The 19,302-nt window shown below is 37.5% G+C and overlaps 1 protein-coding gene and 1 non-coding gene across 3 annotated transcripts in view; one reads left to right on the top strand and one right to left on the bottom strand.

Moving 5' to 3' along the window:
* Positions 1 to 1,687: 1,687 nt before the first annotated feature.
* LOC149087883 (QRFP-like peptide receptor) overlaps positions 1,688 to 19,302 on the bottom strand; it is a 57,859-nt gene continuing 40,244 nt past the window's right edge. The window contains exons 3-7 of one of the 2 annotated variants that reach the window (XR_016195343.1): positions 18,368 to 18,625; positions 12,817 to 12,927; positions 7,957 to 8,116; positions 2,382 to 3,017; positions 1,688 to 2,347 (exon numbers count right to left, since the gene is read on the bottom strand). Coding sequence is in view for 1 of the 2 variants with exons in the window: in XM_089252580.1 (XP_089108706.1) it covers positions 2,863 to 3,017; positions 7,957 to 8,116; positions 12,817 to 12,927; positions 18,368 to 18,625 (684 nt within the window). In the remaining variant the exon portion in view is untranslated. Of the gene's footprint in view, positions 3,018 to 7,956; positions 8,117 to 12,816; positions 12,928 to 18,367; positions 18,626 to 19,302 lie in introns of both variants that reach the window. The other variant, XM_089252580.1, reaches the window with a different exon arrangement.
* Positions 14,504 to 14,575, top strand: TRNAA-GGC (transfer RNA alanine (anticodon GGC)). Its single transcript has one exon. It is a non-coding gene; the product is annotated as a tRNA-Ala (tRNA).

Below are 19,302 nucleotides of genomic sequence, written 5' to 3' on the forward strand. Positions count from 1 at the left end.
TGACTGCAAAACAGCCCGCTTAAGTGCTCTGAAACTCTGCCGTGTATCGCTTGAGTTCGATGTGCAAATGCGATCACAGATCACTTTAATTATACGTAAATGAAGCACGAGTCACCCGAGTGATCTTCAGGTGTGCCGCTTAGTTAATTTTTGTATAATTAAGTTTGCATCTTAGTTATTAAGGCCGAAGGTCACACTGGGCCCGCGGGCAATAGACTGAGCATGTATCGCCCTACATCAATTTTCTGCGTTGAACATTATCGCTTTTACACAGTAATTAATTATAGATAACAATGTAAATAATTAATGTAAACTCAAAATCATTACTAGAATGAAAATGGCAACTTGTCTCATTAGGAAAAAAAGTTAACAGTCGTTGAATTGCCGCCGGTAAATTTTCCGTCAATACTGGAGAAACCATAAAGAGAGAAACTGACGATTATAAGAGAAACCATTTTTATTATCATAGGGGGTGGGAGGTGGTACATGATAATTATTCACATGGGATGACATGAATAGTTAATAGAATCCGTGAAATTCCCGGAGTCATTCCCGGTCTCTTGAAACTGGAACATCGAGGAAAGCTTTCCGTGTGTGAATTACATTTTTCAAATTCAGTCTGGAAAACACGTCATAATAAATAATTATTATAACTCATTACGAACGCTTTGACACTGGCTTCTGGCACCGAACGCCATAATAATAATCGTTGCACCAGAATTTTACTGAAAAAATGCGTATTTAGCATATATTGATTCGTTTAAACTTTCATCATAAAATTCCAATATCCCAAAAAAATTGTATTTCTTATAATTTTGACATTTTCATCACTTATTTTTACGTTATAATTTTATTTTTCATGTGTTTCTTCAGATCAGGGGTGTACATGTATAACCTTTCCGGATATGCGGTAATTCCACCGTGTTACGATAAATATGGTTGTTAATACGTAATGACCGGTTATTATGCATACTTACTAAGCATTTGGGTAAGTTTGATAAATTTATCACTTTTTACTGGCTCTCAAGCGTCGTTGATAAATTTATAAATTCCCGTCAATTTATCACTTTTACCAGCGGTTATGCATAGCACTCAAGTGTCGCTGGTTAATTTCACGTTTCCTTAAATTCATCGCTTTTACCGGTTATTATGCATAATACCCAAGCGTCTCCTCGGTGGTAGACATGATAAATCGTACTGTATGATAAATAATACACGTGATAATTCATGCACGAATTCTATCATTATATCCTAGCACGATTGTAAAATTTGTAATCATCGTATTGAGGGTCCGACTGTGTTCATCACGCATGCACTCATTTGGATTCTTTTTCTCATATTTATCAAATTCACCAATTGCACTCTAGGGTATTCTGCATAATCACAGATAAAGGCGATAAAAAAATTTCATGTATTTATCAAATTTACCAGCGTGGTGATTATGCGTAATCACCGGTAAATGTTATGAGTATAAATGGCGGTAAAAGTAATAATTTTCTTAGTATTTATCGAATGGACCTACGCCGTTTGTGGGTATTATGCATATTCACCGTCGGTAAAACTGGTAAATTCATCAAACTTAATTGATGAATTTGTATTATATACAAATACAAATACAACGCCACAACAGGCAAATTGCCCAACGAGGTGGCTGACTTAATTGATGAATTTGTATTATATAGTTATCAATATACTTGGTTTATATTATTTTTAATAAAAACTAAGACGATTGGTAAGTATTCATAATAACCGGTTATTATATATATTAACTGATTTACCACATTTTCTCGTAACACACACACATATATATATATATAACCTGCCCAAACTTGTATCCGGTGACCATATAACATGTATTTTACGGGACATTCACGTAAGTTTGATCATCCCAACCTTTTATAAAATACCTCGTTTTTCCCTTATTTTCAAGTAACTTCAATTTTTTTAAATAAAGAATGGAGATCAGTTTCATGACTCAAATTTTTTTTTATATGCCTTTGACAATAATTTTTGCCTGTAATTGGCAACTTTATTTGCCTTTGACAATTTTTGTAATTATAAACTTTGCTTGCCTTTGACAAGATTTTTAGCTATAATTGGCGATATCCCGTATGGAACCCAATTTCCCGTATTCGTATTTTTATGAAGAAAATATGGTTCGTCATTAGCTTTTATGATGATGGAACTTCATGGTGGACCGTATTTGGCCCACGGGCCGGAGGATATACACCCTCCCGTTGCTTTACATCGTTTTCTTCTTTGAAAAGTGAACTTAATTGAGTCTACTCATCACCTCCTAGAGATAGAAGGCCTCTGCAGTGTTTGCCATAAACGTCACTCACACTACCTAGCAAGTTTGCCATAAACGTCACTCAGACTACCTAGCAAGTTTGCCACACAGCATTGTATTTCGTTTCTTCTTATTTTGGCGTCGAATCTTCCTGATTGCCTCACAAAAGCCGCATAGTGATTGGATGTGCGGCGTAGAAATCGCCAATTCTGAGCTCGGTCATTTCTTTTCCTCACAACATTGATACTGGCACGAGCAGGGAATTTTTTTTCCCTGAATATTCTGAGGGAAAATAGACTACTTACTGACGTCACAGGCAGAGTGCGGAGGCCTTCTATCTCTATTAGGTAATGGTCTACTACGCTTGATCCTCTTCAAAGTCACGTTGGGCATGGACGACGTAAAATATTTGAATTCACTGGGTAGTGATAGACCCTAAATGTATGCTCATGGTTGAAATTTTGTACACGATCCAAGTTCAAGCACACCTTGAGGATACCCTAGAGGTTACCTGGAGAAGAGAGAGAGAGAGAGAAACAGAACATTACGAAGCTCTGTGTTTCGCTTTTTTTTTACATCGGAGGTTCCTTTTTCAATACATGGCTTCCATTGCTAACAGTTTTGAGTTCGAATTCTTTTGATGGCATTCCGATTCCACTGAACCTTCCACTGGAGACCGTAGCCGTGAAACCAGTCGTGAACGTGGCCCTGGACCTGCGGCATTCATCTGAAACATTCATATATAACCATTAAAAATTATTAGTTTTCTACTAAGTTCATTCATAATGTTGACACTTAACACACTTTTATGCATACAGCAAGCAACAAGAAACTCTAGACCAGTGTTCTTCAACCGATGGTCCACACACTGGACATTTCACCAAATTTTTAAAGCCACTGATGATTGGGGCACGGCATTATTCCGGGTAATCTTGTAATATTTATGAACAGAAATTGGAGATGGTGGCAAATGTTCGGTATGAGGGGGGAAGGTGTCTCTGGCCCATGGGCCGGATACAAGTTTACCCCCCCCCCCCAATGGTTTTTTAATATTGAGATCATTGATTATGAATTCTATTCACTACCCTGTTCCAATATTTTTCTATGGAAGGAAAACGCGAGTAAATATTGCTTAAAATAGAGAAACTTTGCACTCGGAGCTCTGCTGCCATCTATGAATTAAAACCTAAAAAAATGTTATTCTTTGAGCAAAATTGGTTGCTGAATTTAAACCAGTATGCAGCATCAAAATGAACAATATGTTGGCATTATACTATATATATTTTTATTTCTACGTTGAATTCTTGAGTAAATCTTACGTGTCATAATATCAGTTAACATGTTTTTTTACGTTTGCCACAAAATCACTTTTTATAAGTATTAAAAGACATAGTAACCTGGTATTTTGGCGCATTAAATTATGCAGCATAAAAATAAACAATATATGGTATCACACTATATATTTTTCACATTCATGCTGCACACCGGTTTAAAACCTCAGGATCGACTCTTGGAAGGCTTACGGGTTTGGGATACAAAATTTTCTTTCGGAGAAATTTTGAGTTACCAACCCTCCAAAACGCATTTAAGTTAACAGAAATCGGTTAAAATAGCATATGTACGGGGTGATTATAAAAAAACTATCCCGACATATGGGCCCCTAACTATCATACCATTCACAGAAACTGAATGAAATTTTGGCATAAGGTATTTTGATGTATGCGCTCAAGAATGATATGGAAAACAACAGTGTCACTCTAACAGTTACGGTTACAGTGAGAAAATTTCGAAAATATCAAATGGCAACACCAAGTTTTTTGTATTGGAATGTGATCTCCATTGTGAAAAACCCTAAATAGCGTTCGAACGGCAACTGTAGCATGAAAATCACCGGCGGTAGATAGGCTAAAAGTGAGGACAACCAATAAAGACAGAGAAGCAGCATAAAATAAAGCATTTTATTGTGTTTCACAAATTTTCCACATGACCTTGTGGAGAACTAATCAGGCTGGGATCTCAGCCGAAGTGTGACGAATGAAACGAACATTAATGCTCTGATGCACGGCAAAGTCCTTTTTACTCTTTCCTTGCCTAGCTCCGGGGATTTTCGTGCTACAGGTGCCATTCCAACGCTATTTAGTGTTTTTCAGTATGGAGATCACATTCCAATACAAAAAACTTGGTGTTGCCATTTGATATTTTCGAAATTTTCTCACTGTAACCGTAAATGTTAGAGTGACGCTGTTGTTTTCCATATCATTCTTGAGCGCATACCTCAAAATACTTTATGCCAAAATTTCATTCAGTTTCTGTGAATGTTATGATAGTTAGGGGCCCATATGTCGGGATAATTTTTTTATAATCACCCCGTATATAAAAAGTATATATTTTCCTTATGATATTTTAATTTTTCTAATTTTTTTCAACTTTTAGTTTGCTTGGGGGTGCACTAACCTCCCTCTGCACATCCCTGCGAATGCCGCAAACCTATACGTTTTCCATTCAATATAACAGTCTTACAACATAACGTCCGTTTTCGAGGTAACAATCAATGGGAGTCGTTATAACGAGCGTCGACTGTTGAAGTCAAGCTTTCCTGTGCGAATATGGTTAATTTCACATGTTCTGCATCCTTTTTACAATTTTTTTACGTGGAGGTTTGAACAACGCTGTACATACAGGGAACAACCAGAAACAGTCTTTCCATGTCTTTTTTCATAAAGTATTTTTAAATACTTCACCATGTTACTCCAGAATAACTGGTTCAACGAGTTTTACCCCCGTCATTACTGTGGCAACTGTCGTAAACTTTATGTTAACCAATTTACCACCACGTATAATGCGTTTGAAAGTCATATTTTACTGCATGTAATTTTTTTGAAATCAATTTATATCCCAAAATTCGTTTAATCGATGATCGGATAATCGTGGTCCTACTGTATTAGCCTACCAATTTACATACTCACTCTCGATATATTCATATCAGCAGCTCTAACTACCATAGGGCAAGTTCTATGCTTCTGAGACCCCCACGCTCTCTGCAGGTGGAGCCCACGTGTTGATGATACTACTATACATATTAATAATAAGTAATAATCAGTCCAATTAAATTTTATTCATTTGCAGTAAATCAGTAAACACAATCGCTATTCATTCGATAGGAAAAACAACTCGAGCCGATTGTTAATAGTTGTTTTAACGCAACTACATACTTTGTATTTATAAAAATCAAATTTTTTATAATTTTTAATTCCAAAATTTAAAACTGAAATCTATCTTTATCACTTTTTATTGTTCCCTCATTAGTATACAAGTTAATGATTAAGCTTTCCGTTGCTTGTAAAAGTACGCTTCATTAATCTTCTTAAAATGAAACAAATATAACGTAATTTCGTAATCATTTTCCAGAATAAAAAAAGTAATTATCATATTATTATGTATAATTCAATTCAATAAATACCGAAATACATTCACTAGCTTCGGGCAAATTAATTTTTCGTTTGGTTAATGCGATTTCCAACGAGCTTATGAGAAATGAAATTTTCTACGAGTATATTTATACAGTAGTTCAGTGATTTATATGTTCCAGCTGCAACACGGAACGGAACCGTAAGTCGTTCCAAGTGGAACCCGAAAGGAATTCCTAGGAAGTATTCGGTAAAGATAGAGAAAGAAAACATATTTTTGCCGTTTCTCCCTCAAGGGAATGTAAATTTATCGAGTATTGGATTTATATTTCACAGGGAAATCGTAACTTTTTGGAGTTGTTTTTCGGCCTTGGAATTGTACGACTCTGCATTTCCATTAAGACATTATAAATTACTGTATTCATTCCTTAACATTTTTAGAATGGTTTTGATCTTTCTTAAAAACAAAAAAAAGGGCTATTTCCGTATTGTTATCATTTAAACTCCTTATATGCGCAAATGCACGTGAATTAACATTTTATGACATCAATAACATTTCTTTTGATGTCATTAAAATAATTGCTAACTCTTAAGACGATTTTTGATAACGCTTTGTGTCGCACTGGATGGTTCTAATTAACCCGACTTAATTAAATTTCTGACTCTGTGACGCTCGTGAGATCTGTCAGACCCCAATTTTCATTTTAGTGATATTTTTGAAAAATGGATTAGAGTTCTTCCATGTTCAAAAGGCACCTGCTCAAAAATGATCCAGTTCTCTTTGTTTATATTGCGTTTCACCTGCTCTGTCACATTCAGACAGAGTTCAAAATGGAAAATGTTTCTTCGCTTACTTTGTCGTTGAGTACGAGAAATTCTTCATTTGCAACCATTTCTGGCAGCGGAAATGATTTTTGATCATCGCATATTCCGCCGTCATAAAGGCGAGTAATAGGTTCGGAGTAAACTATTTGGGACATATTTTGATAAACCACATGAAAACGTGTTATCAGGTTGATAGAATCGCAATGTGTTTTGCTTATTAAGAAACGGATTCGTGACTGAAATGGCACGTTTTCTTTACCACTGCAGTATCAGGATAAGCGACCTTAAACTCAGTTACTGAAGAAATGAAAAAGTTCACGTGCTTGGGTTAAGAGGACGAGTTCATTTTATAAGGAATCGGTTCTGTTGGACCACACGCTTGCACTGCAGAAGGTTGATGTTTCTTTTTTGAAAGCTTTCTTGACTATAAAAGGAGTAGTCCTATCGCGAAATTGGTTGAGTGGAAAATTTTATCCAAAGGAAGATACACAATTAATTAACATAAAAAAGAACGGGCTTTATTTACAACACGACACTCTGCAGACATGACAGGATGTGAACTAACAACTGAATCGTTCACAGAGATGGCGCTGCGAACGCATACATACAAATTACGCAACCTCTGACGGCTGCTTTGGTTTTGTTCCTTTCGTTTTTCGGCACGTGTGAGCGGTAATATCATAGTCCTAACAACACCAAGCGTGGAATTTGTGTATATTTTAGACATGAGAAGAAAAAAATTATTAAAAAAAATAATTCACGGTATGTGAATTATTTTTGGCGGGGCCATTATTTTGTGTGGGGCCGTTCAAGTATTACGTAAGCAAATTTTTAGCCATTTTTGACCCCCTCCCCCTCCCTTGTCAGGAAAATTTCGTCATCAGCTCTGCCTCTCTGAATCCAACAAAACTTTGCAAGTAAAATTTATTTCCCTCCTAAAAGAACTAAAAGGACTTGATTAAAGTCGAAGATGGATTGAAGTGAATAGGGACCTACACTTTCTAATCAGAATCGTCCGTTTTAATAGGAAAATTCCCTAGGCAGTGAGAAGCCTATCGACTGGACAAAAACACATAAAGCCCGTTTATATGAGAAAAGCCTGTTTGAAGGAGTTTCTCCACTACCTCCTGTATATAGGAGGTAGTGGTTTCTCTCGCTAAAACGCTTTATTTACATGGACCGGTATTTCAACCCCACTTTACTAAAGTCGGCATACAAAGTCGTCTTCACGCTCTCAAAGGAGTATGGGAAAAGAGGTTATAACCCCCAAAGATCCGAAAGAGGGGGGGGTCCCTACTCCCATTTTTTTTCCTTCGAAGGAAAAAAGAAAAGTTGTCAAAAGCGGGTGCGAGCACTTCCAATGCTACCGTATTATTTGGCATGTAAACGGGGCTTTAAAGTGTCGAGAAGAGAAAAGCGATTACTTATACTTACTCGGTCTCCTAAAATAATTAGTGTAGTGGCATCTGAGTACAGCCCATGCTCCCTCACGGAAATTGGCGTTGAAACCCCCGTAGAGAATCGGGTTCAGAGCGCTGTTAGAATACGCCAAGAAGATCGAAAAATAAGCCAACGTGTCGAACCATTCAGGCAACTGGAAAAAAAAATATACTTATGTAAAATATATTTGACGAAAATATTCATTTTAAGAAATTTCAATTCGACAAAAATATTCATAAAGACGCTGCAAATTAATGAATTCATAAACTTCCAAAACTCAGCCTTAGGGCCGGTTTCTGCTCATCACTTTTCCCCGTACGTTTCGTCTCGTCTAGGAATCGGGAACAGCTTCCTATAAGTTGTTGATGTAGCTCGTACCTTTTGAAGCTTCCGAAATAGATGCATGCAGCTCAAATTACGATGGCTAGACAACTGGGGTCGTAACATTTTCGAGAAGCTTTGGAAATCGACCGTTCGAAACACGGCACGCAACAAGTAAACGCTGGACCATCGATTAATCATCCTCTACTTGACGATCGTACTGCATATTGCAACCCCTCTCTCACCTTCGGAGGATTTCACCAGTGCTGTATAATGCTGACAGCTAGCCCATACTATGAGGCATAAATGAGGGAGAGAGAAGGTCATATTAAATTCAAATTCGTGTAAGTACATATTTACTTGACAAGAGCATGAGCGTAATGAAATGTGAAGATCAGTCCATTCATTATTGAATATCTCAGAAGTGATTTGCGCATCAAGGCGCCTTATACGGACTTGCAGGTATATTTTCCACGTGAATCGGTGAAATGAATATAAATCGTGATCGATTCTTTACAGGTAAATAAATCACAAGTTCATGGTAAACACGTTGACCGCTTCAATGCATTCCGCAGCTGCAACGAATTGATATCATTCTCCATCAGGGGCCAAGAACATTTTATAATTCATGCATTCAACATGCCCCGGAAATTACCTGCTCACTTGTCTCTTCCAAATTTATGAGATAGTTGGCATCACTTTCTCGATTACATAATAACACTCTTTCCTCAACAACCTCAACATTCATTAAAACAGTGGTTCTCAAACTGTTGTTACCAGTGGCTGCCTTGCCAAATTATTCCAGTTCATCCGTGGCGGCTCCTTCGGAATCGTTTCATACAGTGGTTCCCAAACATTTTGAAGTACGACCTACTTTTGACCAAAAAAAATTAATCGGCGACCTCCTACATAGGCTCACCATATGCCCTGCTTTTCCGGGTAATTTCGATTTTTTTATTTGCCGGTGAATGTGCTGCTTCGAACGCGATTTTTGGAACGCTTGTTTCGGTTTAATTGGCAATATTGACTTTTTAGAATGTTCAATTTTTATTATTATTGTTATTATTATACAAATATTTACTTTGTTTTTTGATATACTTAGTGTTCTTTATGCAAGATGGAAGTGTAGCGAGAGGTGTATTATGGTCCTTGATTATTGGTGTACAGGGTGATTAAGAAAGATTTATCCGAGTTCAAAATGATTCTACACTTGAAATCGACCTTTAACAAAAATTAGTCATAAAAAGTATAGACATTTTCCCCCTTATATTCACATACATTACTTATCCACACGTTCTGCGTTATTAACTTTTAGGAAATAAACAATTTGTAAATCAAGTGATTCAATTCTATCTGACTTACCTTGTGTAATTAACTTAGTACGGTGATTATTGTACAAGTAGAATTTGATGAAATGGCATTGTAACACTCACTCTCTTAGTCAAAACACTAAATTGGTCACTCGCATACTTGCTCAATCATTCGTGCCGAACTGTTATCGGTGGGACCGCATTTCGGTGAATTGCGTGTCGGTGAATTCACCGTAAATCTATCTATCTACGAGCTCTAGTTCCGACACTGAGCGCTCATTTCTTTCATAAATATAAATTTGCTTCGAGGCATTTTCTATTACTTTGGATAATATTTTCAAGTGTTAATAATAATCATTAACGTTGAATAATATTTTACAGCTGGAAAAAAAAACGAAATACAATTTATATTGAAGTTTTAAAAAAATGAGAAAGTTTAACATAATATAACCTTTAAGGGGATTGTTATAAACATTTTTTTAGCAGCACGAACTGAAATACGAGATGATAATCGGTGCAATTAGTGTCCATCTTCCGTCAAAAAAAATAATGATAATAATTCTAAGGTGATGATAACTCGAGTGAAAAACAAAATTGCATATCGTACAGTGAAAAATAATAATAATAAAGCTATCTTTATCGACTATTAATTATATTTTTACGTGCCTAATTGGTTGCATATTACTCCGGGACATGTAAATGACTTTCGTGATTATGATGGTTATTATTGTTATTAAGCCTCCGGGTCTTCTTTTCACAAAAAAAAAAAAGTGCTCAAATTTTTAAGCTTTTAATGAATTTTCATTTTTACTTAAAATAGAAAATTAACTTTTCCCTCTAAGGCCGGGTTCTTTTTGACATGTTTTTACGCTACAATAAATATTTTAAAATGATAATCAAGAGAAAAAAAGGACTCGTTCGACCAGAAAAGTTCCGATTTTTCTCGTAAAAAAATTTTCTCTCTCGAAAACTTGAGATTTATTTACTGAAAAATTTTTTGAAACTCTATATAAAGTAAAAGAGGGGAAAAAATTCACGTCGTAAATATCTTTTGTGCTCTCGAAATCTTTAGGAGGGAAAAAAATCGCTTTTTTGAAGATTTTTCTTTAAAATTTTATTTTTTCGGAGCGAATTTTCCGTAATAAAAAGCTCGGTCTTATCTTTTCCGCTTTATTGAGCTCTTGGAGAAAAATACTCTCACGCACACGTTACCGTTTTCTCAAAGATAATTGCTCCTAAATACAGGTTGCTCCTGAATTCGTGGTACAAAAACTTTCAGTGGGAAGACAGACCCACACTGAACCGAGTATTTTTCATGATCCACTGCATAGGCCCAATAACTGGTGATAATATAAGGGGCCGTTCAAGTATTACGTAAGCAAATTTTTAGCCATTTTCGACCCCCCCCCCCCTTGTCAGCAAAATTTCGTCATCAGCTCTGCCCCTTTGAATCCTAACTCATATTTTCATAAAGGGTGGTTGATGACAAAAGCATTATCCAAAACCCCCCTCTCCCCCTTGTCATCAAAAGTCAGCAAATCGGAAACCCCCCTCCCCCATCGATGATGACGTAATACTTGAACGGCCCCTAAACCATGATAATAATAATAATGCATCTAGAATGTGTACCACTTGGATACCGATCATGGTGTTCAACCTATGGATCGAAGTGCACCGATCGAAATCTGAATCTTTATATCGTCATTAAAAATGTGAAAAGTAACGGAGAGTTTAGATTGTAATACGTTAATTTTATCGTTATTTTTAACGAAACAGTTTCGTTTCTGATGATCAAGAACTGTTTCCCTAAATCGGATTTTGTGAATATGGTCAAGGAATTATGCAGTGATTATGCTGATTCCAGAACAGTGTAATAATGTAGCAGCTAAGATCGATTATTTTTGTAATTATAAAATTATTTAAATTTGAGAAACAAAGTTTCTTAACTGATGATAAAATTTTAATAACTGATAATTATTATCCTATGTGAATGTCGATGATTAAGCTCGTTCTATTCGTAGTCATTTTATGGATCCAGGATAGATTAATTGGATGATTCGAATTTCGGATAATTTTTTTCCAGTGACTTTGGACTTCGAATTAACAGTGCAGTAGTGTATTTAGTAGTGTGTAAAGATCGCTTTCACACAGTGGACGACGCTAAACGCCCCTAATCGCGTCCGACTCAATGTCGGCTTTTGTCGCCGCTCTTCCAGTGGACGACCAAGCTCTCTCTTCTCGAAGACTCGAGGAGACATAATCCGGAATAGTTCGTTTTAGTCGGGGTGGCTATTTGCACCATGAGTTCAGAATCACCATACGTTTCATTTGATTTTTTGTCCCGCTATAATCGAAAAATAATATTCATATTTCAATCTATTTATACAAAACAGTCATGTTTTTATTTTTTTGCATGCGAGGTCTAATTAGATTTCGACCTACAGTTTATAGTTTTTTTTCAGCATAGCACTAATAAAGAGTTATACAGTCGAACTCCGTTGCCGCTATGGTGGTCGAGTGGTCATAGTGACGGGCTCGCGTCGCGAGGTCCCGATTTCGAACCCCACCGTCACCACAGTGGTGGTCGACTGAAGTTGGTTTTCTGTGGTTTCCAACTTCAAGGCGCGAATGTGAGCCGATCTCCCCTTTAAAAAGTCTCGCCACAGAGAGCAACAGTCCTACAACATCACTACCTACCACAACACATCACTCACTTCTATACACTCACCACCACCACTCACATATCACTCACCATCTATACTTCACTTCTTAAGTATAGATGGCAGAACTGAAAAATCAAACAACACTACATACGCACTCAGACTGTTAGGCACACACACACAGTTACACTTCTGGCATAACTCACTTGGTAGTAAATCGCCCATAGATGGTGATAGACCTGAGTTGTGCTCGGTTTGAAAGAAAGTCGAATCCCGTTATAACGAACTCCAAGAGACCGTATAAATCACTACGTTATAACGAAATTTCGTTGTAAAGGAATTCCAGGTTATTTAAAAATGCCCCTAGGTAAACTTATCTGAGGGATTAGAAAAGTGTTCGTTAAAACGAGATGATATTTTTGCTATAACTGTATTTGTTAAAACGGGATTCGACTGCAGTGATTAAAGTATCCAATGTCAATATCTATATCCTCGTCAACATCAAATGATACATTCTAAATATGGTACTAATTATCATAGAATAATCATTCTCATTTCCTTACCGTTCCATTGACCTCATTCGAATGTCCATATTGCGAATAGAGTACAGTGACTTGCATAGGCGTCCAGCACACGACGAATCCAAGCAAAACAACGCATACCATTTTGATAACCTGAAGAAAAAAAAACCACATTTCAAGCTGTAATGAAATGCGAATTGCCTCATTAATGATTATTTTTATTAATTAAAGCCACTCATCAAGAATATTAGCAAGTGAAATTCGAATGTAATGATCTGATTATTTGATCATTCTGAAGCACCACAAACATTTTCATGCACGCGGATGCTCTACGGACGGAGACCGTAAATACTAATTTATACAAGGTGATTCAGAAAAGCATTGCCAAACTGAAAGGGCAATTCAGGTGTACGATAACAACCCAGAATCATATAGAAACATAAGTGTGCAAATGCAGGGCGGAGGTGTCTTTCTTAACGGCGGTGACATCATCTTTGACTTCATCGATAGAATTGGTGACATCTTCCTTCACGGCAGCGATGGATGTGTTAAGAGTGGCGGCAGATTTGTTCATCTCTTGCACGATGCCCAATTTCATCTGTCCCATCACAGCCATCAGCCGGTTCAGCTGCTCTCGCATCTCGTCCATACCCATCCCTCTCGTCTTTACCATTCAAGTCCTTGAATTATCTCGCTTCTGGACCAAAATTGTTCCCAATAATTCCTTCAACGAGTCCTTGAAATGAGCAGAGGATGAAACAAAATGCAGGAAGTCACAGATTTATTGCAGGGAACAGCTATTTTGCACGCATTCACAAGCAGAGAACTTGACGGAACGCGATCGAAAAATGAGGTCTCGTCTTTCCCGATACAATTTCACGACTGAACATAATTCCATTTTCGTGGCGCCACTTATATAACAAATAAACGTTCTATAGAAAATTCTCGACCATTAACGTGACGTCTTTACACTTCTCATCGTGACATTGCTAACTTATAGCCAAATGTACCAACTTGGCGGTATTTACAAGGAATTGCATTAATGGTTATTTACAGGCGAAAAATGGCATAATACATGATAAATAATGATTATATACATAATTTTTTCGTAACAATATTAAACATTACATCATTTTATTTTCGTTGATTCAAAAAGAAGGCGGCTCTCCCAGCTGTAACCTGGAATAAATGTGAATTTTTCATGTTTGTGAAAAAATGGTTTATTTATTTTCCAATCTCTTCGCGGAGTAGCAAGAAATCTTTGGTGGAGCAATTCATACTCCGCAGAGCACAATTTGGGAATCCCGGTTCTTAGGATATAAAGGGACTTTGCAAGATATACAGAAGACTGGATGTTGTGAAGATATTTATTATTTGAGATGTTAATTTTTTAAGGAAGGAAAAAACTCATCTCTGCCTCTACCGGAAGTCGAACCCGGGTCCCTCGATTGCCGGACGAGTGCTCTGACCACTAAGCTACAGAGTAGATAGAGATTTTCCTTCGCTAGAGCGTATATGTGCCGAACGGAACCGTGCAATGGACGGTGAACCGATCAGCTAATAGCTCATGGACGACGAGCCACCAGAGGGCTATATATATGACATGAATGTCGCTCTCCACTTGTTAATACAAGATATACAGAAGATTGGATGTTGTGAAGATATTTATTGAGATGTTATACGCTCGTTATACGGTACATATACGCTCTAGCGAAGGAAAATCTCTATCTCCTCTGTAGCTTAGTGGTCAGAGCACTCGTCCGGCAATCGAGGGACCCGGGTTCGACTCCCGGTAGAGGAAGAGATGAGTTTTTTCCTTCCTTAAAAAATTAACATCTAAAATAATAAATATCTTCACAACATCTAGTCTTCTGTATATCTTGTATTAACGAGTGGAGAGCGACATTCATGTCATAAAGGGACTTTCCTATGCACCCTGTATTTTCATCTGCAATAAACATCTGTTCTTTTCGTGAAATTGTAATACAGCATATAGTCATATGGGTGCCAAAAAGACATTTATGAAACTCTCGAACCGATTTGACAATTTCAGAAGAATGACGGTAAACGATTTGCCATCTTCTTTTCAGCTCAACATATCTACTGCTCGGAAATTCGGAAACAATTTCATATTGAACGAGAGCTCGGGATACAAACAGAGTACACTGAAGATGGGAAGGTGGAGAAGAACGTGTGTTTCTCTACTTTCTTATATTCTTTTCTCCAGACAAAACCCTCAAAACATGTTTTCTCCTCCTAAAACTATTTTTTTATTCAAATACTTTCATTGATGTACGCGAGTAAGGGATCTTTTTCCTATATTAGGGCATGAATTGAAAAAAAAGTAGGTGCTCTAAAGTAGGATGACGGATGAGCACTCTCGTGCAATTTTTTTCTTTCAACCATGATAAGTAGCTTTTTTTGGTTGCCGTTTTCTTCTTCTTCTTTTTTTCAACTACAGGTAAAGTAGAAATAAGAAATAAAAATGAATATATTTACTAACTTTATTGCATCTAAAATGTACAGGCACGAAGTCTCTAACACTTTTCTACAAACTAACATCTCATACGAGTGAATTTCTAGGCAGCACGGTAGTAGAAGCTGAGTTTTGGGGAAAAATACGGCGATCGGCATGTATTTCCACCTTAAAGTCGGGAAACGACTGAAAACCAACTTCAGCTTAACACGGCGTCTCGCATGCTGGCAGCCCGCGCAACTGCTGCTACACGAAAAGTGTCCCAAAGCAGCTGTTCTTGGTGAAAACTTCACCTTGGTATAAAACTTGGACCAATATCCTACCGACGCTGCGCCACTTTCATAACTAAGCATGTGTGGTTCACTGGGTATGTAAGCCATTATTTTTGAATGCCTTTTTATCCCGTAAGGACACCTTGTATATTTTTCCATTAAGAAACTTTGATCATGATAAATACGTATTTAACCGATAAATACTAATATTTACAGTCATAATTATATAGCACAAATATTATAAAAACCTATCTTCATCCACGATTGCAGTAAATTTACAAATCCGATTAAGCTGCGTCGAAAAAAAACGGGGCATTTTTATGCGAAAAAACAGCCAGCTAGTGATATATATAGAGAAAGAGAGAGTGAGACAGAGTAAAACCTCGTTAAGAGTCGTCACCCCAATGTCATCACTCCGGTTTAGCCGTCGTTTTACATCGGTCCCGCCCAGCTTTCATACATAGCAATCTCCATAAACCCTCGTTTACTTGTCGCTAATTTCGGTTAACTCGTCACGATGGGAGAAGTTTGAGGAAGAGAAGAACGGATGGTTTTTCTGTCGCTCCCTTCAAAAGAAAGAGCTTGATAACAGCATTACCATGTGTTCGAAAGTGACCGTAAAGTCTTATGTACAAAAACGGAACAACTCAAGTAACGAAATTTACGCCGAGGAAGTTCATTTGACGACTAAAAAGCAAAAGTTCTCGCGTTAGGAACCGTTGGAGCGAGACCTGGGATTTCTGCATAGCCGCCCTCTCCCCCCCCCCCCCCACTAACTTGGAACTTCAAATTTAATCTCTTTACGAGGCATAATATTGCTTCCAAACACCAGTGGAATAAATTCAATTAAGTTCTCTGTGTGTTCTTTCCTCACCCTTCACTATCACAAGGCTTTATAGTAACCCTATCTACGGAAGTTTCTCTTTCTTTCCATACACTCCTGTTGATGATTTTTCACCACACATATAATGTATCTTTCTACTGCATACATACAAGAGCGAAAGAGAACACCTAGGGTGTGGGTAAAAGATGACTAAAAAACTATCTTATCTACCTTATCTATTATCTTTTTTCCTTCCCCCCCCCCCTTCTTTTTCTAATGTGCAGTTAGGTTAGAACAAGGTTACCACATTCATCGCCGATTCATCAAATAAAGATAATCCAGATTTCTTGCCGAAACTTGTACGTGAAGTGGTTAAACAAAATATGTTTGTTGAAAAACCAGACGTTTTTTCACAAGTTGATGTTTTCTAATGTCTGCTTTTTCCTGCCGATGGCCCTCCCCAAGTCAAAAATTGGGTCCTGTGTTTGAGATTGTCTCATGGTTGCATCGTGAACCACTGATGGAAAATTCAAAGCATTAAAATTAAATGTCATGTTTGTGTAAAATTAATTTGCAACAGTTGTAGAGAAAAGCTAACTATTCTAACAGTTGTTCTTCTGATTAGATTTTAATTAAAAATTATTTGTGTAGTATATAAATCATCAACGTACCAGTGTATATCATCTAATAAGTTAAATACTAAAAAAGTTCAAAAAAAGTAAAAATTTCATTTTTTTTAATATATAAATTTTGTTAACATTGTAATTTTAATTCATATGTTAATAAATGTGTTATTTAAAAAATTACTATAAAATTACACGATTTTTACAATATTGCACATTGAAACTAATGGCAACTTCTCTCAACCCCCTTTACGATCAGGGACGTAATATTGCGTCCAAACGCCAGTGGAATAAATTCAGTCTAGGTGACCTTTCTCCAACCTCTTCTTTCCTCATAGGGAAGGTTTATTGAAACAATATGAAACAAAGTTATATGTGTATGCGTTCGTGCGTGTGCGCGCGCGCGTTTCGCCCCGCCCCCCCCCCCCCCGTTCTCCCAGCACAATCGTGATATCTCAACGAGATAACGAGCAACTGAGATAACGATGATGGTCTCCTCACCTTTTTTCCCCTCCTCTTTCTCCACTGCACCCCCCCCCCCCACACACACACACATATATATAATGTGTGTGTGCATCTTTTTCTCAAAATTAATCCTTCTATTATACATATACAAAGTTGTTCATAGAGGTGAGAAAGAGAACAAGTAAAAAAACTACAAAACAAGCTCGTAGGTGAGGGCGAAAAAGCAAGACACACTGTATTAATAATCTCTTATCCAATACAGTCGAATCCACTTATAATGAACTGTTATAACGAGACCAGAGAAATCACTTCGTTATAACGAAATTTTTTTATAAAGAAATCCCAGGTATTTGCATTATTCCTACGTAAACGTATCTGGGATATTAGAAAAGAGTTCGTTATAACGAGATTTTCGCTATAACGGTATTCGTTGAAACGGGATTCGACTGTATATCCCTGTATTGTTCCTCCCCACCCTTATTTCTGCTTTTTTTTCTTTCTTTGGGGCCGCTCAAGTATTACGTAATCAAATTTTTAACCATTTTTGACCCCCTCCCCCCTTCTTGTCAGCAAAATTTCATTCAGCTCTGCCCCTCTGAATCCTAACTCATATTTTCATAAGGGGTGGTTGATGACGTAAGCATTATCAAACCCCACCCTCCCCCCTTGTCATCAAAAATCAGCAAATCGAAACCCCCCCCCCCTGATGACGTAATACTTGAACGGCCCCTTTCCCTTTCTTACTTTTTCAAACGAGGCTACCACATTTACCGTCTATACGTCCAATACAGATTATTCAAATTTATCGCCAAAAGCTTGGACGCGAAGCGCTTCAGTTAGTCATAACTTCTCGATAACGTAAAGTGACGGCTTATCAGGGTTTTTACTGTATAAATAGCCATTGAAAGTCAAATCACTTGGATTGGTTACTCACTTTCTTTTTAGCTCGGTGCTGAACGACGATGTTGGCGATATTTCTCTCGCCTGGCGCCTTCGTCCGCCAAAGCTTCCACACTATAAGGAAGTAAGCTATAGTCATGATAGCGACCGGTAAGAAATACAGAGTGAGCGCCACGAACGTGTAATATATTTTCTTGGTCGGGTAACGAACGATGCATGTTTTCAGATCCGGGTCCCATGTTTCGTCTCTTGGCCATTTATCGGTGCAATGAGTTTCCATAATGTCCCTCCACTGTCAGCGAGACGGGAAAAAAGACGTTAACATAAAATTTATTACACATGTTTTGAAATATACACATACACATTATGTTCAGAAAAGCCGTAAAAGTCAAATACATATGTCTAACGTAGCGCAATAAAATTTGCATAAGATATTAGGATGGAGGGAATTGGTTGAATCTAAATCGCATTTTTTCCAAGTGAGAGTGAGAGTGTCATTGTGTGAAATTGCGTACAGGGTTATCGGAATGAAACTTCCCCCACTCAGAGGATTGTGGAGGGCGTTCTTCTGATCCAAATGGCACCGAATTCGGACAACAGACACTTCAGATGACGGGATCAATATTCCTCCCCAGCGCGACCCAACCCGCAAGGGTAAAAGGCTTATATCCCGGGAGGGACAGAGCCTGGGTCGTGACTGGTCTGTCGGGATCAATATTCATCAAATTTAGACAAAAAATGGTACCAACATTTTCTGAGTTGTACCAGCCGCTCGACAAATCATTTAAAATATGTTCGATATGTCCCACCCCTCTTCCGTTTTCCAAAATACTTTCTGCTCGAAGGAAGAGGAACAACACGTAACCAGTGGCGTATTTTCAGTGGAGGGGGAATCTTAGCACTCTATATATAACCCAAGGCGGAAAATTCAGAGGAGCGGCAAATTTTGTATAGCCATAAATATACCTT

This window comes from Pholcus phalangioides, unplaced genomic scaffold (assembly GCF_987345545.1).
Source record: "Pholcus phalangioides strain wild (caught in Gottingen) unplaced genomic scaffold, Ppha-v1.0 ptg000003l_1, whole genome shotgun sequence".
Lineage (NCBI taxonomy): Eukaryota > Metazoa > Arthropoda > Arachnida > Araneae > Pholcidae > Pholcus > Pholcus phalangioides.